Genomic DNA, 24,531 nt, shown 5'->3' on the forward strand with positions numbered 1-24,531 from the left:
GTCAGTTCCAAGTTTATTGGAAGTTCAATTTGACAGCATTGTTTCTATTATTTCTTCTTTACTACAAGGTGTTTCTTAAATATCAGAACTTGTTAAGAATTTCACAGGTGATATAGAACAAATTATAAGTGACATGGTGACATGATAATTACACTAACATATTGACACACCTATTTCCTTTTCCCCAGACTGAGGCTGAGAAAAAATCCATCTCTTATTTCACTCGCCTACTCTCTCTCTCTCTCTCTCTCCTCTCACAGGTACTTTACCAACATATCCATCGGTGGGCGGGACTACTCCTTCAACAGTGACGGCTACCTGTCCAACCCGCTGCTCGATGTCATCTCCTACACCAATGGGAGAGGCTGGGAGGAGGTCAGTACATAGCTGTGCAAGTTGGCACTAATTATCATAACGCTGCGGCTAGGCAGACTAACCGCAATTTCACACCCCATCAAACATCCTAACTCATCACTGCTCAGTTTCACCTTTCTGCCATCTCACAGTCTCTGTCTTTTCTCCCAGATCTCATTAGATCTCCCATAAGCCCCATCCCCTCTCCCCTACTCCACCTCCTCTCTCCCTCTACTCTTTTGGTTTGTCAGCCTTGTTAGCCAGAGCTAACTCACAGTCCAATATCCTCTCCGTCAGGGGCCATGTGTAGCAATTGTACAATAATAGCAACCAATCCAAGGTCTGCCCTCCAAGGGCACTTTCAATTCCTCTTGACTCCCTTCGACCTGAGAAAAAAAACAAGTAAACCTTTTTGTTCTATCCCGCTGTGTTCCATTTGCTCCTGACCTTTTATGACTCAATATGTTTACCATCGAGTGCAGATTCAAGCTCAAGACCCCTCGCATTTTAAGGATGATAACCAAAAAGGAGAAATCAGCCTTTGAAAGAAAAAGTAAATGGGAAAAAAAAAAACATATTGCTCTCAGTACAGCATCAGCATCAGCCCTTGGATTTCAAAGTATTTGTAGTTCTTCACCTTTCTTATCAAAGCTTAACTTCCTCTTAAAGGTGCAGTGCAGTGCTACAGTATTTAGTTTGGCTCTATAGGAGAAGGATGAATATATGATTCAGATTAAAGTGGATTAAGCAGGATTTCATGAATAAGTACACTTAATTTATGTCAGAAGATGTAGCTGTACACCTGTCTTATCAGGCTGAATGACAATGTACACTATACAGCCAAAAGTATGTGGACACCACTGTCTGGGGCTGTTTTATATTATTTAGGTAGTACTAGTTAAGGGAAATCTTACTGCTAAAGCATTTATTTTAGACAACAATATGCTTCCAAATTTGGCGCTGCAGTTTGGGGAAGGCCTTTTTCCTGTTTAGGCAAGGCGAGTTTATTTGTAATGCACAAAGTCTTCAGCTGCGATTTAAAAGAACTTTGAGTCGCAGCAGATCTACAGTTTTCTGGGAGTTTGTTCCAGATATGTGGAGTATAAAAACTCAACGCTGCTTCACCATGTTTAGTTTTTACTCTGGGGACAGAAAGCAGACCTGTCCCAGACCACCTGAGAGGTCTGGATGGTTCATAACGTAGCAGCAGATCAGAGATGTATTTTGGCCCTAAAACATTTAGTGCTTTATAAACCAACAGCAATATCTTAAAGTCAATTCTTTGACAGACAGGAAGCCAGTGTAATGATCTGAGAACTGGAGTTATATGATCCACTTTCTTGGTCTTAGTGAGGACTTGAGCAGCAGCGTCTGAATCAGCTGCAGTTGTCTGATAGATTTTTTTTAGGGAGACCTGTAAAGACAGCGTTACAGTAGTCAGGTCTACTGGAGATAATTGCAGGACAAGTTTTTCCAAATTTTGCTGAGACATAAGTCCTTTAATTCTTGATATATTCCTCAGGTGATAGTAGGCTGACTTTGTAATTGTCTTAATGTGGCTGTTGAAATTCAGGTCTGAGTCCATGACTACACTAAGATTTCTGGCTTGGTTTGCGGTTTTTAACATTACTGATTGAAGCTGAGTGCTGACTTTTAATTGTTCTTCCTTGGCTCCAAAAACAATTACTTCAGTTTTGTCTTTGTTTAACTGAAGAAAATTCTGGCACATCCAATCATTGATTTGTTCGATGCACTTACTCAGTGCTTGTATTGGACCATAGTGCCCTGGTGATATGGTTATGTAAATTTGTGTGTTTAAACGTGACAATGCCCCCATGGACAAAAGCAAGTCCATGAAGAAATGGTTTTCCCAGTTTGGTGTGAACTTGACCGACCTGCACAGATCACTGACCTCAACCCCATCCAACACCTTTGGGATGAACTGGAACACAGACTATGACCCAGGTCTTATCACCCAACAACAGTGGCCGACCTCATTAATGCCCTTTTGGCTAAGTGGGAGCAAATCCCTGCAGCCTGGTTCCAAACCTGGTAGAAAACTTGAAGACTGGAGGCTGTTATAGCTGCAGATTAATGCTCATGGTTTTGGAACGACATGTTCAGCAATCAAATATGAATGTAAGGTTTATATATATACATACTGTTGATCTTGTATCTTTATCTGCCACATATAAGCCAGGTTATGAGTGAGTATGAAGCCTTATGTCTTGCTGAGATAAAAGGTAATGGCAAAAGGTTTTGATATTATTGTAGAGTAATGTTTCAGCATTGTGAATTAGCACATTGGATACCATTAATGTTGGCTGCGGTCACCAAAGGTTTAGCCTCACATCTGCTTATAACTTGGACATTATGAGGTACTGTACTTACAATGAGCAGACTCCGTTTCCTGTTGGACTTATTACATGATCTCATAAACTGCAGTGTTTTAAATTGTGTAATGTGAAGAAACTATCAATAAGAAACTAGTGAGAACACTTTTCATGTTAAATCGGCATGTGTAGAGTCTTATTCTGCTGTTCTTTTGTCACCAGTTTCAATTCTTTTCAGTGTCTCATGGTGAATCTTTGATCTTAACTGGCCTTTAAACCCTCTTTTTCAGTTGTCAACATTCATGATAAAACACATTAACTTGACGGTGCCGTATAATGTTTCTCCCTCTGGACTCTCTATAAAATTCTGTCTCACTATTAGCGATTTGCATGTGAAAAAAGCTTGGACTGAATGGTGGCGTTTGGGGAAGGATTGCAGAATTTTATACATCAAGAATGCTACGATCTGAAATTGACCTCAATCTTGTTTTGCAGAAGATAAGAAGCCTCAGAGCAAGATTTAAATCAGGGGAAATATTAAAGTTAGCGAAGATACTTAAAGTGTAAAACCTGACAAATAGGCAGGGCAGCACTCATGAAAAATAACAGTACAGGCTCTTATCATTTGATTGCTGAACAAAGGGCATTTATTTTTAGAGTGTCAGCTATTTTATTAATGTTTTTTAAGTCTTCTGTACTTCACTCTGTCTGTCTTTGGTTTTTGAGTTCAGTAAATTCAGCCTGTATTTCTTCTGGCAGTCGTTAATCTTATAGAAGAAAGCAGCATTGCCTGGTGCAAGAGGCAGCACAGTGAAGTACTACTCCATCCATGGGAATCATGGTAGAGTTTCCTGCCCTTTACTGATTCATCTCACCTTTACTGTATTGAATTTTTTGCTGAATGACGGCTGAGATACTGACAAAGGAGATAGGTTACTGTCTTGTACTCCGTGGCACTGGAAAAGATAGAGAAAAGAAAAACTGGCTACAGAAAGCAGAAAACTGACAGATAAGGGTTTACTTTGCACTGCTGCTCTCAAAAGATGGCTCCTGTGCTGCTCTTTTATATCTGATGTTCAGGTGGCTCTTGGAGGAAATCATCAGGATAGTCATGTCATGTTTCAAACAGGAACCCCCCCCCCTTAGGATATTACAATATGTAATAACTTGGAAATCCAAATTTAAAAATCTAAATTAAAACACACTTTTAAATGTGCTATAATCAATACCTTTGTGGTAACAATGGATGAAATGTTTATGAGTGGGTGAACGGGGTCATTCATAGTGACAAACCTACAATTATTACCCAATTCTGCAGTTCTTTTAAGCTCTTTGGAGTGTTTTAGCATCTTTCAGCTCATTGTTTTGGTTTCACAGCCAAACTTTACTGTTTTGGTTAATCTCGTAGCTCTAAAAACCTCACTGTACGCTACCTGCCCAGCACCAATCAGCATACAAAGTTAGCAACTAGCTGGTGAACTTAGTTGAGCATTTAAGCACCTAAAGAGTTAGATATTTTCCTCAGGAGTTGATGAAGAGCCAAACAGAGGTAAAAGAGAGTGAGTACTGGACTAACATTCACCAGGAGGCCAAACACACAACTCCACATGAATTCTTTACCAATAATTTTGCCATATCAACTAAAAAGGTGATAATATGATCATATTGTGTGTACAGCTCATTTCTGCTGCCACCAAGTGGACAAAAAAAGTTAATGCAGGTTTAAAACACACTGGCTTGTTATGATGCCAACTATCAGTGTTTTTTTTAGCTTTCCAACAAGTCTTTCAGTCAGAACTTTTGCATAAGTTTCAAAATGTGAGACAGCTACCAGTAATCATGGAAATTACTAGTTAATTGGTCAAACAGTAAAGATGTTTACTAGGGGTGTGGCTGAATACAAATACGCTATTTGGGAAGAAAGAAAAAAACATGTCAAATACCAGCGTCGGTTACATCGCTGCTCTGCTGTTACGTCTATCAGCAGGTCTCAACGAGAGGAGTCACATCCACCTGCTACGTGACACGCATTTCCTAATTTGGACATCACTCTCAGAGTTGGGGGTGTTCCCCAGAGATAAAGCTACTGACACAAGCGAAGTGCTTTCAAGGGACTCTCCATAACCTGTTGTTCTCCTTCTCCTTTCCACAAAGTTAGGTTGTAAAAAATAGGCAATAAATGAAAAGTGCAAAGCAAGAATCGCCTTTGAATTTCTTCCCTACATGATACATGCTGTGCTGTCTCTGTGTTATGGGTGTATAAATAAGTAGAGGTCTGTCTGTACATCTGCAATGCACTTGGTTTAGCTCATTAGTCTGCACAGTACAAGTTTGAGTTTGAGACTCAATGTGGGGACCTCCTTTGTAAGATAGTTTATTCATAAACATTTTTAACACTTTAATATCCTAAAAAACTGGATTCTTACACCTATTTCCCTTTTTATTCGAATACAAATATAAATAATTTTCCTGCTTCAACAAATACAGGTACAAATACAAATACTGAGCTCTCTGCACATCCTTAATGTTTACTTTGTAGGACAGTTGTAGGAATCTTGCACAAAAAAAAACTATTGACAAAGATGAACAGCAGACACAAATATCACAAACATATAGCCTAAAAGTTCTTTAATAAATATAGAATTCATCTCTTTTGAGACTTGAATGGATGCAAAAAAGTAAAGAAAATCAGGATTGTTAATGACAGATGACAGTTTGTAAATATTAAAGACAAAATGCGAAGTCACATTTATTATTGCTCATCACTTGCATGAATGATTGTGCATTTGCGTGGATGATTTATGGACAAAGGTCATAATTCTTGGTCTCCTGAAGTGAATGCTGTATGAGAGCTTTGACCTGAGGGCTCTCTCCAACCTCATTTGTCTGAACATCCCACTTTCCCGGGCGTATATTTGCTGAATTAACCTCTCCTGAACTGAATCATGGAGTATATTTGCCGAGCACAGCAAGCTTAGGGCGGCTGAATAAGTGTCAGTTGCACTGCTCCTAGAGAGATCTGGGACTGTATTTATCAAGAGTCTTGGAAAGTTCACAGAGTTGAATATTCTCTCTTGCTTTTAGGCAAAAACACATTTTGTGAACTTCCATAACATCTTCCTATCCGCCACTGGGAGAATTGTAGCTGTCCTTACCTGCTGCGATGCCCAGCAGGTGGTAAACAAACATACAGCACATATATTTTGGTATATTCCTACAGACCATATAGAATAGTTAACTTTTGATTCAAAATAACCTTATGTTGTGATTGCATGAAAATATTCTGTTAATTATTCTGTAACATCAGCTAAATGGTGCTATTTTTTCACAGCATATCTTAACACCAAGGTATCCACACTTAATTGGCAACGAGGAAATACAGTGATGAGAGCAATTAATTTACTTCCCAGCTGTGATACCGCACCTCAAACTCAAAGTAGCACACACATTATATAACTTCTTTTCCACTAAATGTAATAACAATAAGATTTTTACCCAAAACTGGTGTAATTTCTTGAATTTATTTAGCGTCTTGAATATCTTGGAATCCATACCACAGTATCCACATATGTACACATGTCCTTATGGATGAATGGCTATTGATGTCGGGGTCAAATGGTGTGTTTGCATGATGCATGGAAAAGTACAACCCATAACAGCACAGTCAGAACATTGGTATTATAATTCTAGCTGAGTCATTTTCACATTTAATGTTCCTGAAAAAAAAAAAGATGAAAAAGTGAATTTTCTTAGATAATTTTCCTTCTCTGGTCTTAAACTTCAAACAGCTTGTGAAATACTTTCAAGTAATGTTATTCCCACTATTTTAGGCTATGTCATTTTCTTTCGGCCTTCTCTGTGTTTTGAATTCATAGTGGAATTACGAGGAAGAGTTATGTCATCTTTAATTTTATATGGTCCAGAGATTAGGTACAGTAACATAATTTATTGCAACTGGAAAACTTGTACTTTTTGCTGAAAATGGCTGGAAGAATCTTTTATGTCCACATCAAACTTCTGGTGTGATGCTTTGCATGGGCCTGGAGCTCCACCTTCTAAATGAGCTTATCCATGTTTAAACGAGGCTTGAGGAGCCATTGTGTGTAGCATGCGTCAAGTTGCTTTGTGTGCTGATTTTGCATAGCAGACATGTTCAGCTTCAAACACTATATTGTTATTACATATGTGCCTCAGCATGGATCATGTTGGACATGAAAAGATTCTTTTCTTGTTTGTTTTTTTTTGTGTCTCTCTGCAGCCTACTGAGCCTTCTTCGGTACCAGCGTTTGAACATCTAGTTTTTATTGGTTTTATGATGTTAGGTGCATGCTTGAGTTTGTGTGTGTGTCATGTGATGCAACAATATAGCAAGTCATCTTACATTTGCTTGTTCTTTGAGGCAAAGTGCAAGCAGTGCCGTATATTGTGGATCAATGAGTGAATAAGACAAGAAAGCAAAGTACCTTTTTAGTCAACATGACAGAGGAGCTGGAGTCCTAAACCACACAAAGCTGAATCCCATTCCGGTTCAGATTAAAGGCGCAATAAGAGTTTTACAACCTCACAGCACAGAATGATCTCAATACATCTGTGGGATGGGTTTAATAGAGTTGTTCATTGATTACAGTGATTCAGCAGATATTTCACAAGGTAGTAGCCTTTAAAACTTTCTAATCTGCACTCAACCAAACAAATAACTTACAAAACAAGAAATCTCAACTAAAAAGTCTCATTCTCAGGCTAAAAATCATGGCGGTGTATTGTTACTGCAGTATTTTGCCGTTGATATCAATGCAGCATATCTGCTCTTTCTGTATAATTACTGTTTTGAAGGTAACACACCTTAATCGACTGATTGTTGGTCAGCCAGGGCTGCATGGGTAGGTACCAGATACTGTAGATTTAATCAGAAAATCAGGTCTCTAAAAATCAATATTTTTACCTTTTATTCATAAAAAAATATCATGTAGACCAAAAAAGGTGGCAATAAGAGCAGAAGATTGATCGGATAGATTGATAATGATCAATGATCAGATACATAATCAGCAGTGATCACACATTATTTAGTGCATTTATTAAATTGAGCAGCTTATCTTTTCACTATATCACCTTATTAAAGCTGCAGCGTAGGCAGGATTTTTAAATTGGTATTAAATGTGTAAATTTAATCCCCATAATAGACCACACTGGAGTATGCTAATTTGTCAAATCTCTACCATTGCTCCACTCTTTAGAGTAAATCCTGAGCTCAGCCTCAGGGTGTGATGTTGAATTTTTAAACCAACCGTGTTTATGTCTCCTGATGTCAAAGTTCAGGCCTCATTGAACTCATGTTTTCATATTTTATGAGACTTAAAAACACAGTAACTGTGTCTTGAGCCAGATGTTGACTGTGGCGACTCTGTAAGGACTTATTGACCAATCTGAGCAATAGCCTTTGAGTTAAACCAAACTTTTAATGAAACCTCATTTGTTCCGGTTCAGTCAATATCATTATTTGTCATTATTATTCGCTTTCAGAGTTGTTTCATTTCTGCAGCCAGTTGGAGTTTATAAGCTATTTTGCTCAGAGGCCAATTTTGTACTTCAGTTGTAAACTACAATTTACAGCTGTTTTGCACTCACATAATGGACTGGCAGAGTGAAAATAAAGCTAGAAATCACTTAAAAGTAGTAATGAATCCACTGCTGGCAGGACTCGCATGGATGAATGCATGCCCATCGACGCTTTAACGTCCATAAAATGGCTGCCAGTCCTACAATAATTATTACAAGCGAACATCAGCCGTATTTTCATTCTTTCTGTTGGATGGATTTCTGGGCTGCAGCTCCCCCCTGACATTTCAATATTGGAGTTAAGTGCAGTAACTTTTTAGCATTCAGAAGAACATAAAGACTCCAAGGCACTCTCTTTTAAAAGAATTAAAATGCCTTTATTGTCATTGCATGGTCATATTAGACTTTTAAAACAAAACTCAAATGCATTTCGGCATCAAGCCTTCATCAGGGGAGTCAAACAGATCTCATTGAACACCTGGCCCTTTTCTAGTGGTATTCCAACAATAGGAATCTTCCACTTGGACCTGGTGTTGTGGCCTAGAGAGGGTGTAAACATATACAAACTCCAGCAGATGGGGTCATTTTGGCCAATATTCATCAAAGCTGAAATGAAGAGCAACATAGTGAATACAAACAATGGTTTGGCCCATAATATTCATGAAAGCTGAGTTATAGAGTAACAACATGAATACAAACAATGGCAATGGTTACAAAAAACAAAAAAGTTTTGTTTTAAAAGTCTAATATGACCATGCCATGACAATAAAGCTATTTGAAGGCATTAAAAGAGAACGCCTTGGAGTTTTCTTGTATTTTTGTTTCTATTTGTATCCCTATCCAACGAGCACCTCAAACAAACCCAGGAAGCGCTCCTACCCAAACAATTTTTAAAGTAGAATATTAGTTGTGTTGGTACTTAAAGAGCCTTGACTCCTCTCTGGATGGGCGACATCATGGGGAAACAGAACAGGACAGTGCAAGTCGGACCAAAATATATAATCACACAACAGAAGAGAGACGATGCAACAATAATAATTTGAAGAACAAAATGTACAAATAAAAAAACCTGTAAAACTGTACACTCAAGTTAAGTAAGAAAAACTGAGGGCCCTATTTTAACAATCTAAGCGCATGGTCTGAAACGCATGGTGCAAGTGTATTTAGGGTGCGTCCAAATCCACTTTTGCCAGTTTAATGGTGGAAAAAATGGTTGCAGCGCCAGCCGCATGGTTCAAAAGGATTGTCCTTAGTCTCTTAATTAATCATGGGTGTGCTTTGGGTGAAACATGAAATAAACCAACCAGAGTGTCATCTCCCATTCCCTTTAAAAGTCAGGTGCACTTGCACCTTGGCAGATTGCTATTATAATGGTGCATTTGCCAAGTAGTAAGAGGTGGGAGAGGAAATGGATCTGCTTGTACACAAAGTGAAAGAGCATGATCCATTACAAGCACACTGGCCCCCGACGCTGCTCCTGGACCCTCCTGTGGCTGAGGAAGAAGTCCACCAATTTAAGATCCTGTTCATTCATTTCTTGCAAATTTCTTTTTGTTTGTTTTTTGAAAGTGTTTATTTCTTTAATTACAGCTTTGGTTTCTTTAAAATTGTTTTGTTCAGTCATGGAGTAACAAGTCAAATCAGCAGGGTTTTAATTGCTGAAAGTATGGGAACCTGATCACTGTACTCTCAAAAATATTAAAGAATATTTGTTAAATATTGTTCAAAAATTAAATCATTAATTTTAATCATGTAAAGAATCATCATACACATTGTCAGGACTTGAGCAGCTCTCCAAGGTTCTGATCCTGCCGCCGGCAGCAGCTCAGAGCTGTCCAGAGTTCTTTCCTTCTTTAGTTTAATCATTGTTTTCACCTCATTTATTTCCCCATGTGTCCCTCATGTCATCATGTATTGATGAAGCAGGAAAGTCAATCCATGTCTGATCCGTTGTTTGCTGGGTCTTGACAGACACCCTCAACCTGATGGGTCTGTTTAAATACCTACATGTATCGCCATGATTTGCTCAAATAATTAGACACTTTCATCCGTCATTACTGCGATTAGCTAATTCTAATAGCTAAGTAATAATATTATGACTAACCATTATGACATGCATTTTTAAAATATGTTGATGTACACAGTAATAATCTTTCACATTGTAATCCTTTTATCTGTAATCCTTTGCATGTGTGTGCGCTGCTGCACGTCCATGTGTGTGTAACAAGCAGAATGTATGTTGTGCAGCCGCCTGTGTAGGTGTATATTACAGTCTTGATAATGTGCCCTTAAAATAACAGTGAAACACTGCGCCATTGACTTCAGACCAGGTTTTTGTTGGTCAATCGTGCAATTGCTTTCCGCTGCCTCAAGATAGCAATGTGCTAATAATGTGCCTGACCACACCTCATTTTAAGATCTACACGCCCATGGGTGCTCAGTTGGGCGCAAGTGCATTTGCTATTTAAACAACATGGGTGCTGGACGGGAAAATGGCGACTGCGTCGGTCTTAAACTAGCAAAGCAAAACACTTGTGTCGCGCTTGGTGCCACTTTGCCCCGGGTGTAAGATAGGGCCCTGAAGGTTACAGTATAGGCGAAAAATGGGCATGATGACTCAGCTAAACGCCCAACAATGTGATCACTGCCTGTCATGGGGCTCACTTGTGAAGCAGTAGACTAGAATTAAGAAAAACAAACAAACACTGCAACACTGCATAATCTAACATGAGAGGAGGGCAAAGACTGCACTCCTGTTGTCATGTGTGATTAAATAAATAGTTTCTCCTCTTCGTCCTGCATTAGGTGATCATCATTATCTAATTAAATTCCCTCTCCAGCAAATGAATACTGTATTTTGATAAAGGCGGAGTAATTGTGAGAGACAAATAGAACAAAAACTCATTAAGATTTGATACAGCAGAGGCTGATATTTAGTTGCTAGTAATGATCGACAGGTATTCTGTTCTGTTATACATTTGACATTTCCAAGTAACTGATCATCACAATCACATCACATCATAATGACATCATCAGGGTTATTTCCTCAGACTCTCCATAGCTCCTCCAAAAATAGTGCCACGAAAAAGTTAAATACAACTGAAATAGATCAAAAAAATCACATAAATAAATAAATTAAATTAAATTAAATAAGGTCAAATGGAAAATTGACATCCGTTCAGTAACATTTCATATTGTAAAAATTGACATGCACAATAAGTACACCCATCCCTCATTTATAAAATGTTTCACCATTTCCATGTGAATGAAAGTGTGCTGCTACATTCTAATAGCGGTCTGATATAACAGTGATTCAGCCCTCCCAGGATAGGACGGCTTTTACAATTGCTATTCTCATCACTGACTGTTTGGTCTTTGTATGAAAATGTCCTCTGGTGCTCAAATAGTGATGAGTTTTACCTTTACAGCAGCAGCAGCTGCAGTGATTTGTTTGTAACAAATAGAAGAAGAGTTGTGTTGCAATGAGCCATCAAGCCGCTGTGGCTGAACAGACAAAGAAAAATATACAGAACATCAAATATTTCCCTCCAAGTGATTGTCTGTGCTGCAGTTATTTATTAGTTTGGGATCATTTATGTCAAATTATTGACAGAAGGAGGAAAGTAGATCAGATTAGTCATCGTTCAGAGCAGTTTGGGAGCAATGACTGTAAAATGATAGATTCTTCATGTCGTATCAGAGTCAAGTGCATATCAGAGTCTTGATTTTGGACGTAATACACCCCAAACTCTCGAGTCATGTGAGCAGTACACCTCAGATTATTAATTGTAATGGAAAGACGGAGATATACAATACGACTGAAATGACTGACTCAAATTCAGGTAATACAAAGAGAGTTCTGATAGATATGAAAATGATATGTCTTTGCAAGTGCTGGATTTCTAACTTGTATTTTATCACAACATTTTCTGTCTGAGCTCCATCATAACCGAAACCCACAAAATACCAAATCACGCTCTATCCCTGCCTTCTGCTGGCAATCCAGGGATTCAACCCCTGTCTGGGCAGTGTGTGTGTGTGTGTATGTGCATATAAATGTGTGTCTTTTTTGTATTTAAAGAGCCGTGGAAAGCATTTATTTCAGGTAATGCAAAACATATCTGTGAACTCGAGGACAAATAAGTATAGAGGAGCAAATTATTATGTTGCTCCATAATGAACTATTGGACCTGTCTATTATTATTTATGCAGCAGAGAGGGTGAGTGAGAAGAGCAGAAACATTGTGAAAAAGAGACAGACAGAAAGTGCATAAAAGATACAGTGAGTGAGGTTGGTCCAAAGTGCCAGGTGCAAATTAGCTATTTACATGGTTTATTGTATTAATGTGTTAAAGTGGCCAAAATGAATAACTATGAATAACAATGCGTATTTGTGTCGGTGCATATATTTGTATGTGTTCCTAGTTGTTTTTATTGGTATTTTTGGTTCCTATATGTGGGATTATGTGTTTTTATGGATTGTTTATGTTTGTATGTGTCTCTGTTTATATGCATTTCTGATGGTATAGTGTAGAATATTATACTTGTACCAGTTCTTTTGTGTGTGTGTGTGGAATTACTTATATATGTGACATTATGGGGACATTTGTTTCCATAGTACATTATGGGGACTGATATCCCATGTGGGGACAAAAAGCTGGATCCCATTTCATCAGCTGCATGTAGATTCAAACTTAGTCTTGCCATAATGTATACTCACTAAGTATGCTCACCGTATCTGTCCAGACACCTTATCTGACGTGTACACTTAGTCATATGGTTGAGACTTAAATCTATCCACCTAATCACTTTGTGGGAACTCACATCACATCAAAAAAGCTGGTCAAGGTTAAGCTTTTGTTTTAAGATAGAGATTTGGATTCAGTATTAGATTACTTAGACTAAGGTTTGGGTTTAGGCATTTTGCTTAAAGTAAACCAGTATATAATGTCCTCACAAGTGATACAAACCCGTTTATGTGTGTAGGGGCTTTGCAGGGTTTTTTTTGTCAGCACAATCAGGGAGAGCCACTGGAGAACTGGATATATGCAAATAACATCTAAATATATGACACCACAGCTCCAAAGGCTGACAGTTTTGCTTTGTTGTGGTTGCACATTCATCCAGTAATCCATCCAGTAACATCCTCAATCGATGTAAACACATTTGTTTACACATGTAGGTCACTGTGACACAAACTGTCTCGTCCTTAGTCTCAGTCTGTACTGCAAAACACCATGTTGCAGCATGAAAACAGCTCAGCTCAGATGACATGAACAAACCATGCTCATTTGATAGCACAACCGATACAAAGACATACTTTGTGGTTGCGTTACTTCTCCCCCACAACTGAAAATGTCCTCCCCAGTCACCAAGGAAAAAGAGAGGGAAAGAGAAACACAAAACTAAATGCTTGATCTGACAGGAGCATCATACTTTCATATTATGCAACCAATTCAGCAGACAGATGGGCTGAAGTACCTGCAGTCTTCATGTAACACATTTTACTAAGTTGTAATCAGAGTTGTCAGGTCCCTTTTATTCTGTGATTATAGTGACATTGTCCCTTGGGGCTTGCTGTACAGAGGTGAGGCTATATAAATCCCCAATAGAGACAGCAAGACCAGAATAATATAGACCTGACAACATTAACTTCAATTTAGAAAACTATTACAATGATGTCATCTTGAGTGAGGACTCAACTGAATAAACATTCAAAGAAAGCCAGTAAGCAGCTGCTAGTGTGTGGCTTCAGGGAAGGGGATGCAATGTAGTGTGCCAGGAAGGAGTCATTTTTAGTCTTAAAATACAGTGTACTTGGCTTCGTACAACCCAGACCTTAACTGAAATGCAATTAAGGTCTCTGGATACATCCAGACTGGGGATTTTGCAGTTACATACTATGTGTCTTTGACAACTGAGACACTAAGACGCCCCAGTTTCCTTAAGGGTGGACCAAATCAATGTGAAGTTGCTGGTTGCAACCACTGAGAAGAATTCTGGGCCCAAATCAAGGAGTGTCACTTTAAGTTGCAAAGTATAAGCTAGTTTATGCTAGACAGTTCAGTTTCCACTGAGCGTCTATTTGTTGGTTCACAGATCTGACTGTTAAAAATTATAATTAAATTAATAAAAAGTTGGCTAATATGGTTAATTCTAACAAGACATTCTCAAAACACAAAACTGATCAGATATATCATTAAAGGTTCTATATGTAAGAATTCTAAAGCAATTTACATTTATTAATTGTTTTTCATTACCAATGAGTGAACGGGTTGTAACGGAACTTAAAAAATGAGACCTTCCCCAACTTTGTCCATTGGTTATATCAGCTGGTGGACTGATTTCTATGTGAGGGACCTGGGCTAAATTTTCCATGAAAATCCAACGGATGTGACATTTTTGCATGCTCCCAAGTGCCTTGCCTTTCTCCTGCTAACATCAACAAACGACCGGCATCTACCACAACAAAAACAGTGGTATTCAACACCCTGCAGATATTAGCTGTCCAGCTAATGCGACAGCTAGCTGCCTCCGTCAACTACTACACATTCACAACAAAACCGCAGCATGTTACTCCCTGGCCGCAGTAAGTTGCTCCCCAGCCACAGCTTGCTGAGCCTATGCCGGTGTTTGGGGGGGGGGGGGGGGGGCTGGGGTTGACTGACTGGAGAATGACAGATGCTCTGCACAAACACGGTGCAAAACACAATGTTAGAGATCTTTCGCTCTGTGAGTGAGCAGCAGTGTGAACAAGAGCAACAGGATGCTGACTGCAGCTCACTTAACGGCCACCGGTGTCACTAATGAGAAGGAATTTCTGATTCCTACATATAGAACCTTTAATGCAATCAAATGTTTTGGATATTTACAGTAGTAAAGACATTTACCTATGTTTCTTTTACTTTGAATGCAAACACATTTTATATGTATGAAACTTCTCTTCTTAGCTACTCTTCCCTAATAACTGAAGGCCTACAGTAAGCATAGTGTTTGTGTTTGTTTATACCTATCCAGGTTGGCTGGTGGGAGAACGGCCACCTGCGTCTGCGTTACCATCCTTGGTCCCGTTACGGCTCCTTCCTGAAGCCCCTGGATGACTCCCAGCACCTCCGAGTGGTCACACTGGAGGAGAGGCCCTTTGTGATTGTGGAACCCGCTGACCCGGGCACCAGCTCCTGCATCCGTGACTCTGTCCCCTGCCGCATGCCCGTCAACTCCAGGTAACACACGACAACCCCTGGATATCAAACACCCCCATTATTATTGGAGGAAACTGTGCCAGAGTCATTTCTCCACGTATATATTCACTTAATGCACAAAAATAATGACAAATGAATATGATATTGTTTCCTGATGTTTTAACCTGTGTAACTAATGAATGTATAAGTCATGAATTTAATAGCTGATAATATCCAGTTACCATTTATCCATTTAGTGACAGCTGCCCATTATGGCTGTTAAAATAAAATGTCACTTGCACATTTCCTTCATCATAGCAGTGGCAAGCTGTCAGTTTTCTGGTTGTGTAATTTGACTCTGTGAGGGGATGATGAGAGGTTTAAAATTAATCTCTCACCATTACAAAAGCAAAAACTAGAGGAAAACAAAAACAACTGTAATGAAAGTAAGCGAACAGAGTTGAAATGTTTTTGTTACTCTCTAAAGAAGGTAGCAGGTCAGGATGACCTCCAGTTTATTATGGCCACAAGGATAAAGAAACAGAATTATATTGATGTCACATTTTTCCAGCTGGGAATGGACTGAAACCATTTTATACACGACAGGATTCACTTTAGTATATAACAGCTGATTTCTAACATTGATGTCTTGTAGCGGTTTCTCTTATAAACCCATATCAGCCTATAAACCTTACTGAAAAGTGGGCGAGAAGTTTCAAAAAGTGGTTAACTAGATTCCATCCTGTAACCAGAAGGTTTCAGGCTCTGTTCCCTTGTGAAACTATAATGTTGGCCAACCGCCCATGACCAAGACAGTAAATCTTTACCATCTGCAGGTGCTGTGTACAGGGAGGGAGAGACTTAGCAAAAGACTTTCATTCTGGGATCAATAGATTAAAACATCAGAAAATAACCTAATTATCTCAGAGAGGAAATTAAGATGCCTAACAGCACCTACATGGTTTAAAAGTCACACCAAAGCAGGCAATTAAGAACAAGGCATTATTTTGTTACAGTTTCTTATTAAAACCAAAACAGGAACTTGAAACCACACAGCGACTTAAGGTGAATTTTCTTTTAATCAATCCCGATGATGAGCAGAAGTCATAACTTCAATAGCTTTTTAATCCTGGAACAAGAGAGCCCTGTTGCATCCGTATCAACACCTAGAAAGAAGTAAAGATGTAAGTGAATCATGGTGCATGTGGAGCCGCTAAACTCAGATCACAGTAACCTACTGCACTGTAAAATTATTAGCAGCACTAAATAGAAAACAACAAAACAATACAGATTCTTTATATTGAGGTGTTGGTTAACAGAAGCCAGGGAATTATTAATAACTGAGCAGAACTTTATTATTCTACAGTATAAAGCAGGAGTTACAGTCAGAATCGTTTATATATATGGTTCCTTTCAGGCAAAAGTAAGTCAGAGGAGAAAAAGCAAGACAGTGTGTGTTGGTGTGTGTGTGTGTGTGTGTCTTCAGGCTCCTGGTCTATCCCAGATAAGCTTCCTTCCTGCCATCACACAACCAGGCCAATAGGAAGATAAGTTCATCCTCCATCAATTTTATTGGCTAAAAGAGAAGTTTGCTCTTGTTAATCAACCGACTTTGACCTAGGGTTTTTCCCTTAAACGATTTTTGCCTAACTCGCTTGTCTTTACTCCCTATTTATTTATTTTTCCTTACCAATATGTTTGTATTTGTGAACTGTTTAACTGATTTATCTTTCTTTATCTGACACAGCTTAAGCTTATTTCCTCTGATCTTGTTGCAGTGCACTGGCTAAGATGTTTTATGCTTTTATTTTTTCCTGCCATCACCACTAAGGTCATGATGCTTTGTGCTTAAAATGAACACACATAAATGACTGGGCGTACAACCAGGTACTTAAAATAACAACATAACATACAGCATAACTCCCTCTTACTTTCCCACCTGTGGTGACGGCCACTTCATGCATGTCCTATTTCTAAATGCTCAACAGTCTCTGACCACATAATAACATAGGCAAGGCAAGTTTATTTATATAGCACATTTCATCAACAAGGCAATTCAAAGTGCTTTACATAAAATGTTAAAAGTATCAAGACAAAGTGCAAAAGAAACACACCATAAAAGGATATTTAAATACAACCAAAGACAATCATTAAAAAGCCAAGAGAAAAGAAAAGAAAATAAGCTAAAATAGAATAAGACAGATATAAAATACAAAAATAATTATTTGAAGACAGAAAAGTTTTCACAATGAAACAACTTTTTATTTACCATTATTTCTGCTCAGTTATCATCAGACCTAATTTGAGGGAAAATACTTTTTTTTACAACACTTGTGGTACTGAGCAATCATGTCCCACCCTCATAAAATTGACCTTATATTGGCTTCTAGTGAAAATAATTATCCAAATACGCAAGTTGTATTGCTAGGTAACAGAGCTGATAGGTTACCATAGCTAAGTATCTGAGGGGCCATTGAATGGGCACTTTGTATGGAGAGCTGATGGAGGGCACTGCAGCTGCTTGACTGATAGTGATCTAAATGTACTTGGATTCCCATATGTGACCTGCTCATGATGCTCTCAACAGGCTGGATGACGCCTCAGAGGAAAGAAGCAATCGGAGGCCTTTGCAGAATTTTGTTTCTTTTAGATAGCATCCAAGAGCACCAAATGGAGTTTAATTCCTTCTTAATAATGCAGTTCCTCCTGAGCTGTCTGACCCGTCAAGCAACGCCTCTCTGAACAGCCCAAACTGTCAGTATTGATCCTCGCCTTCCTCAGTCTCCTGTTCTTCCTCTGTTACCTTCTCAACCATGTGTCTTTTGTGCTCATCTGTCCGTTCTCTCACACCCTGAGCAGCTCAGTTTCCTTCGCTTTCAATTTCCACAACAGCCAAGCCGCCCATTCAGGTCGGAGCATCCTTGATAAAACATCCTAAAATCTTATAGAAAAACATGTTCACTATCTTACTTTTTTCCCTCTCACATTCTCCTCAGTTTGGTGGTGGACAGCACGGGGCCTATGAAGCACTGTTGCAAAGGCTTCTGCATCGATGTCCTGAAGCGATTGGCCAAAATTGTGGGCTTTACCTATGACCTTTATCTGGTGACCAATGGAAGGCACGGGAAGAACATCGATGGGGAGTGGAACGGCATGGTCGGAGAGGTGAGAATTTTCTGATATTAATTGTAAAATACCTCTACAGTTTTTTGGGTGTTTTGGGGATACAAGCCGACAGATATCCCCATATTCAAACAATGTTGCGTCTTTCCCACTCCATCACAACAACTATAAACACATGTGGTGGTTTCCAACGTGGTCGGATGGCACGTAGTAAGTGTGGTGGAAATAAACCGAATAAAGGAGACCAAGAAAGAGAAATTTGTCTTTTGTATATTTATTTATCTTTTGTGCAAAAGGACCGAAACTTACAGAGTGACAATCAGCATCTGCCGAGGAATCGATCCCGAATGCATCGTCATCAGAGTTTTTATATGCATAGGAACAAAGACTCAATCGTTGCACTCGACGAGAAAAACACATCAATGATTGATTAAGGCCGTTTCTCAATTGAAGGCTCAACCTTGTCTCAAATTGTCATGGGGGACAGTTAATGATCAAGCTAGGCTATATTTCAACCTTACATCATTTTGCACGTAAAAGTGGTACAAGTCAGGCATTGTATGAGGGAAAGACAGTTCATGTGCAGTATCAGAAGTTCGAGCAAAGTTCAGTGGAAAGGAGCCAGTCCTGCTTTCCACAAACCAGTAACACGGGAAATCATACTTGGATTAGGTTATGTATTATATGATTATTGCATATTCAAGGGTTATATATTAAATGACAGGTTATGTATTATATGAGGTAGGTTATATATTATATGATACTTCAATTTTTTCCTCTACAGGAAGAACCAGTTCTGATCAACCATAAATGGAGGTTTAGCAAGCAGCAAGTGTAGCAAGTACTGTTTCTATGGTTGCCTGCAGTTTAATTTACCTCATGCACTGATTTGGTAATAATGGCAGTAATGGTAATTTAACTTTTGGCTGGCTCTGAATTTTAATACCTGCAATACAATCAGAAATAGGTATTCAAACCACCTTCTCAGCTTTGATAATGGATAGATTGACATAAGGGATAATTTCTGCATTCTAGGTCTCTTAAAGTAACAATGATATGAGAACATTAAGTAAGTTAGGGTAGTAGTAAGTACTAGGGGTGTGCCCGAATTCAAACACATTATTCAGCAAAGCACAAATAGTGTTTTTTTTTTTACGAATATTTGTTTCATACAAATATTTCAAGAATTATTTGTTTTCAGGAAGAAAAATAAACCATGACAAATACCAGAGTGCAGGTCGGTTACATCACTATCTCAGTGTCTCTCCTCTGCTCCGCTGTGACGTCTATCAGCAGGTCTCAGTGAGGGGAGTCACATCCACCTGCTACATGACGCATATTTCCTAATTTGGACATCAATCCCAGAGTTGGGGGTGTTCCCCAGAGATAAAGCTGAGCTACTGACACAAGCTTCATGAACACTTATTGTAACACTTTAATTTTCTAAAATTAAGTTAAATTGTCCACATTTATTCGAATACAAATACAAATAATTTTGCTTCCTCAACAAATACAGATACAAATACAAATACTGGGCTCTCTGCACATCCCTAGTAAGTACAGAGCTGGACTCAAGCAGTGGGGAAGCAGCTATCCTGGACCCGTTTAAATTGAAAGAATACACCTGCCAACATCTGTGCAGCTGTGTTATCTACGTGTTTTATCTTTTTGTTAAACCTAAACTAAAAGCTAAACACGAAAGATAGGGATATTTACTAAAATGTTGAACAAATCCAGACAAAATGGCTCCATCTAAAACATCCAGAAGCAATACAGAACTCAAAGCAAACAAATAACCAAGTGATATCATGGGTGAGAGATTAAATTTACAAGTTTATAAAAATGTTTGTTCAGTTGGGACTTGAAAGAAGACACAGCTTGCAGGCTGCATTTCCTCTGGGAGTTTATTCTAAAGTTTAGCAGCCCACATCACAAACACGCCGTGACCTTTCTTTGTGTGTGTGTCACTGAGATATTGTAGCCATATTTTTTAATTCTCAAATGTTCCTGTACAGTAGCACTGTCGTTTTTCTTATTCGGTTTGATTTTTTCTTTTGTTGTGTTTACAAAAAAGGGGGGTTTGATTCGAGGGCTCCCATGAAATTCTTTTTATCCTGCTTCAAATCCTTTAAAACGTGACCCAGCGAGAGAGGATTGGACCGGAATCGAAGAAGAAGGAGAGAAAATATGGAGGAAGGCTGTCAGAAAGATTAGTGCTGGAGGAAGTGAGAGAGAGCGAGAGAGAGAGAGAGAGGACAACACAGACTGTGAGCCTGTACATGACTCTGTGTGTGTGTGTTTGTGTGTGTGTGTAAGTGTGTGTGTGTGTTGGCAGATACTCTACTGCTGTTTCTATGATGCCAATCCCTCTCTTGTGGCTGGATTAATGAAGTTGGTTTTAACATGGAGTTAGACAGGGGATGCAAATCATCAGACAGAGTGTATGTTTGTGTGCATGTCTATGTTTATGTGCATATATGTGTGTGTATGTGTGGTCTAGTACTTCTATCTTTGTGAGGACCAGTTGCAGTTCTAGATATTAACCCTGTAACATCCACCCTTTTTATAGAGTTTTTGCCTATTTGGCAAATGGAAAAGCTTATAACAGAAGAACTGTAAGGCCATGATGCATGTATGAGGCTTCATGTGACAAGTGACATCTTCTAGTTTCTGGAAATGTGTTTGTTTAGCATGTGGCTAAAACACAACCAAAATTATGTCAGTTCAAATAAGGCTCAAAAAAGTGTTTTTGGTCCTTGTCTATCACGAGTCATATTTGAATAACAATAATTAGGACATGCGTTATGCCAGAACTATGCAGAACACCATAAACCTTCTACATCAACCTGTATAAAACTCCAGACCTCCAGGTCTAACCTTATGGGAGCTCGGGAGTTTTTAGTTTGTGGTGTCACTGGTGTCCCCGAACCTCTCCACTCATCTCCAATTGGCCAACTTGTGCCGATTGCTTTTACTCATTACTGGGTGATGCTGCCGCTAACAACTGGCTTAAGCGGGTCGCTGGCGACCAAACGGATTTTAAAAGGTTAAGAGTGGGGAGATTATTTGGAAAGTAGGGACATGTTGTTGCTCCTTACTCCTTCAAATGTTTAAGGTTTTAGACTTGATTTCAGGACCAAGGTTAGGATTCATTTTAGGCTGTGCTAATAGCTCTGATTTCTGCAGTTTCTACCAGCGAATATTTTACTGCAAGATCAGATATTCTAGTAGAGAAAAAAAAGAACTATGTTGTCTCTAAACATTTTACTCAAACGTTCAATATCAACATTTTTGCAATTTGACAAACACAATTAAAGATATTTTGTCATCATGTGGAGAGAAAATGTAATTTAGCCAGCATTATATTTCTAGTAAAACATATTTGCTGTTGCAGTTCAGTCGTATATGAGCGTTAAGTTATAGGAGAGACAGGTTTGCACTGAAAGACATTTAACAAAATATTACAAGAAGCAGCTTGTTTGTGGAGTCACATGCTCTCATGGTCTCTCTCTGTTCATCCTCCAAATACTCAAACAAACCTTACAAGGTGGGAGTGTAGTGGCCTCACACAGATTTCATGCACTGAATCCTGCAAGAACAAAAGAATCCTGCAGACTCAAAGCATCTGATTAGTTCCCGAGTCAGAGTTATACTGTATACTGTATATATGGCTCAGATGCTGTTTGACAGATGAATTTCACCTGATGAAGGCTTGAAGTACAGTACAGAGGATTCTTTGGTTCATGGCGTTAATGGCGTTCAAGATCTTTGTCAAAATTGGATGCAGGAATGTCCAAATATCAGCCATGTTTGATGGGAAGGGATTCTCCCTCAGGCTCTCCCGCAGTTGCGTCACACGGGCACAGCGGGGCACCAACCTTCTCACAGCGGGGTGAAGATGAGGCGCTGCTGCCGCCAGATGTGACTGTTTGATTGTAGCCCATCAGGACACAAACCAGTCATGTCTGTTAATGTGATCTGTATTGCCTCACTTACGACTGAAAACGAAACTATTGCTGTGTCATTAATAGCCAAAGTGATGGTGTTTACTTATTTTCATTCACTATAACGGAGGGTGGCAATCAGGAGGTTTAGAGAAAGATTGTAAAACACAGGAGATTTGCAATGATTGGTAGATTAATTGATAAGTAGATCAATGGAAAATGAATCAGCAATAGTCAATTTTTCTGGTTTCTTTAGTCTTCTATCATAGTAAAGCTATACCAAGAAGATATTTTGGGTTTTGGGAAATGGTGATCGATATTTTTCCCATTTTTCACAATTTTCTGACATTTTACAGATAAAACTAGAGAACAATCAATTAATCAAGACAATAATCAATAATGACATGCCTGGTTTTACTGTAAAGGAGAAGGTTACTGAGCCTGTCTCCAACTATTTGCTATTTGTTATTACTCAAACAATCTCCACCAGCGTCAGAGACAAGCAGTGTCTGTGTGACTTAAGTGTGTACGTGTAACAGCGACAAAAAAAACAAGTAAAAGTATCACTATTTGCTAACGGTCCTGATGTTGTTTACAAGGCTTCTGTGTCAGATAGGCAATAGAGATGCAGGTGGTCTCTCTTTCTTTCTACGTCCCCAGCTGCTTTCTCCCCAGCTTCTGTCAGTAACTCATTAAGTTGCCTAATTATGGCGGCAGACGAACACGTGTGCACAGGGACAGCTGAGTCTATGTGAAACTGTCATATATCACGGTGTCTTGTCCTTGGTTGTTTCCTGTTACCTGCGGCAGTAATTGTTTTTTAACCAAACCAGACTGTTGTGAATATACAAAAAAAAAAAAAGAAGAAGAAGAAGAAAAAAAGAAAAATGCACCATTTTTGTTTTTCTCTCACTTTTTCCATTTTTATCCCCGTCTGCCCTGCTCTTTGTCTCCGTAATTACACTGTATTATTTTCTATTAACTAAACTCCTCTTACATCCTGGATAACTTATATTCCATCAAGGCTGCAACGTGTCTGCCATCCTCAGACGTTGTTCTGTGTCCTTGTGCCAGTGAAAGCCTGGCATCAAATGTGTAAAACGTGCGTCATCACACTCTTGTAGGAATGTACTTTATAGTGTATTCAAAGGCTTCAAAGACAAACTATTGATTTTTATAAAGTGAACTTTGTTCAACTGTTTCCTCCTGTGCTTATCCAGACAAGGTTGTCTGTGCACACATTTATTCTGCAGTGTTCTATCAATTTCATAACACTATCATGGTATAGTATGGTTCATTATAATATGAATAACATATAATGATAATGATATAAAAAAGACTTCATATACTGTAGGTATTAGGGATGTGCAGAGGGCCCAGTATTTGTATTTGTATCTGTATTTGTTGAGGCAGCAAAATTATTTGTATCTGTAGTTGTATTTGAATAAAAGTGGAAAGAGGCTTAAAAATCCTGTTTTTGTTTTTATGACACTTTTAATTTTAGAAAATTAAAGTTGTACAATAAGTGTTCATGAATAAACTACCTTATGAAGGTAAGGTACACTGGGTTTTGAACTGGAGTCTCCCAGATGATAGACGACTGCGCTGACTACTGAGCTAAAACTTTACTCATCGCCTCATTGCAGACAGACCTCTACCTATTTATACACCCATAACTCAGAGACAGCAGTATAGTGGGTAGAGTTTCCAATAATATAATCTATGAATGCAGCACTTTTCAGCAGACACTTGGATGTGTGTCTCAGTGAACTGAATTTGAATTGTGAGAAGTGAATCTGGAAATATGTGCAGCAGAGAGTTGAATGAATGAATTCAATTTCACAATATTACATTCAGTTTCAGGTTTATTGGAATTCAGTTCCAAACTAATAAATTCAGTTTCAAATGATGCTATCAGTGCAGTTATTCAAGTTAAACAATACAAATTCAAATTACATGATTCAAATTCAGTTTTTTAATGCAATTATTCAAGTTGAGCATTTCAAATTCAGATATAAATGATTCATATTCGGTTTCTAG

General features: G+C 38.7%; 1 protein-coding gene across 1 annotated transcript in view; it reads left to right on the plus strand.

Annotated features, from left to right (window-relative positions):
- The window catches only part of grin2da (glutamate receptor, ionotropic, N-methyl D-aspartate 2D, a), a 171,537-nt gene that overhangs the window by 70,683 nt on the left and 76,323 nt on the right, over positions 1-24,531 (plus strand). The window contains exons 7-9 of the mRNA XM_067611993.1: positions 261-375; positions 15,261-15,466; positions 18,421-18,589. Of these exons, the coding sequence (XP_067468094.1) occupies positions 261-375; positions 15,261-15,466; positions 18,421-18,589 (490 nt within the window). The remainder of the gene's footprint in view (positions 1-260; positions 376-15,260; positions 15,467-18,420; positions 18,590-24,531) is intronic.

Source organism: Thunnus thynnus, chromosome 15, assembly GCF_963924715.1.
Source record: "Thunnus thynnus chromosome 15, fThuThy2.1, whole genome shotgun sequence".
Taxonomy (NCBI): domain Eukaryota; kingdom Metazoa; phylum Chordata; class Actinopteri; order Scombriformes; family Scombridae; genus Thunnus; species Thunnus thynnus.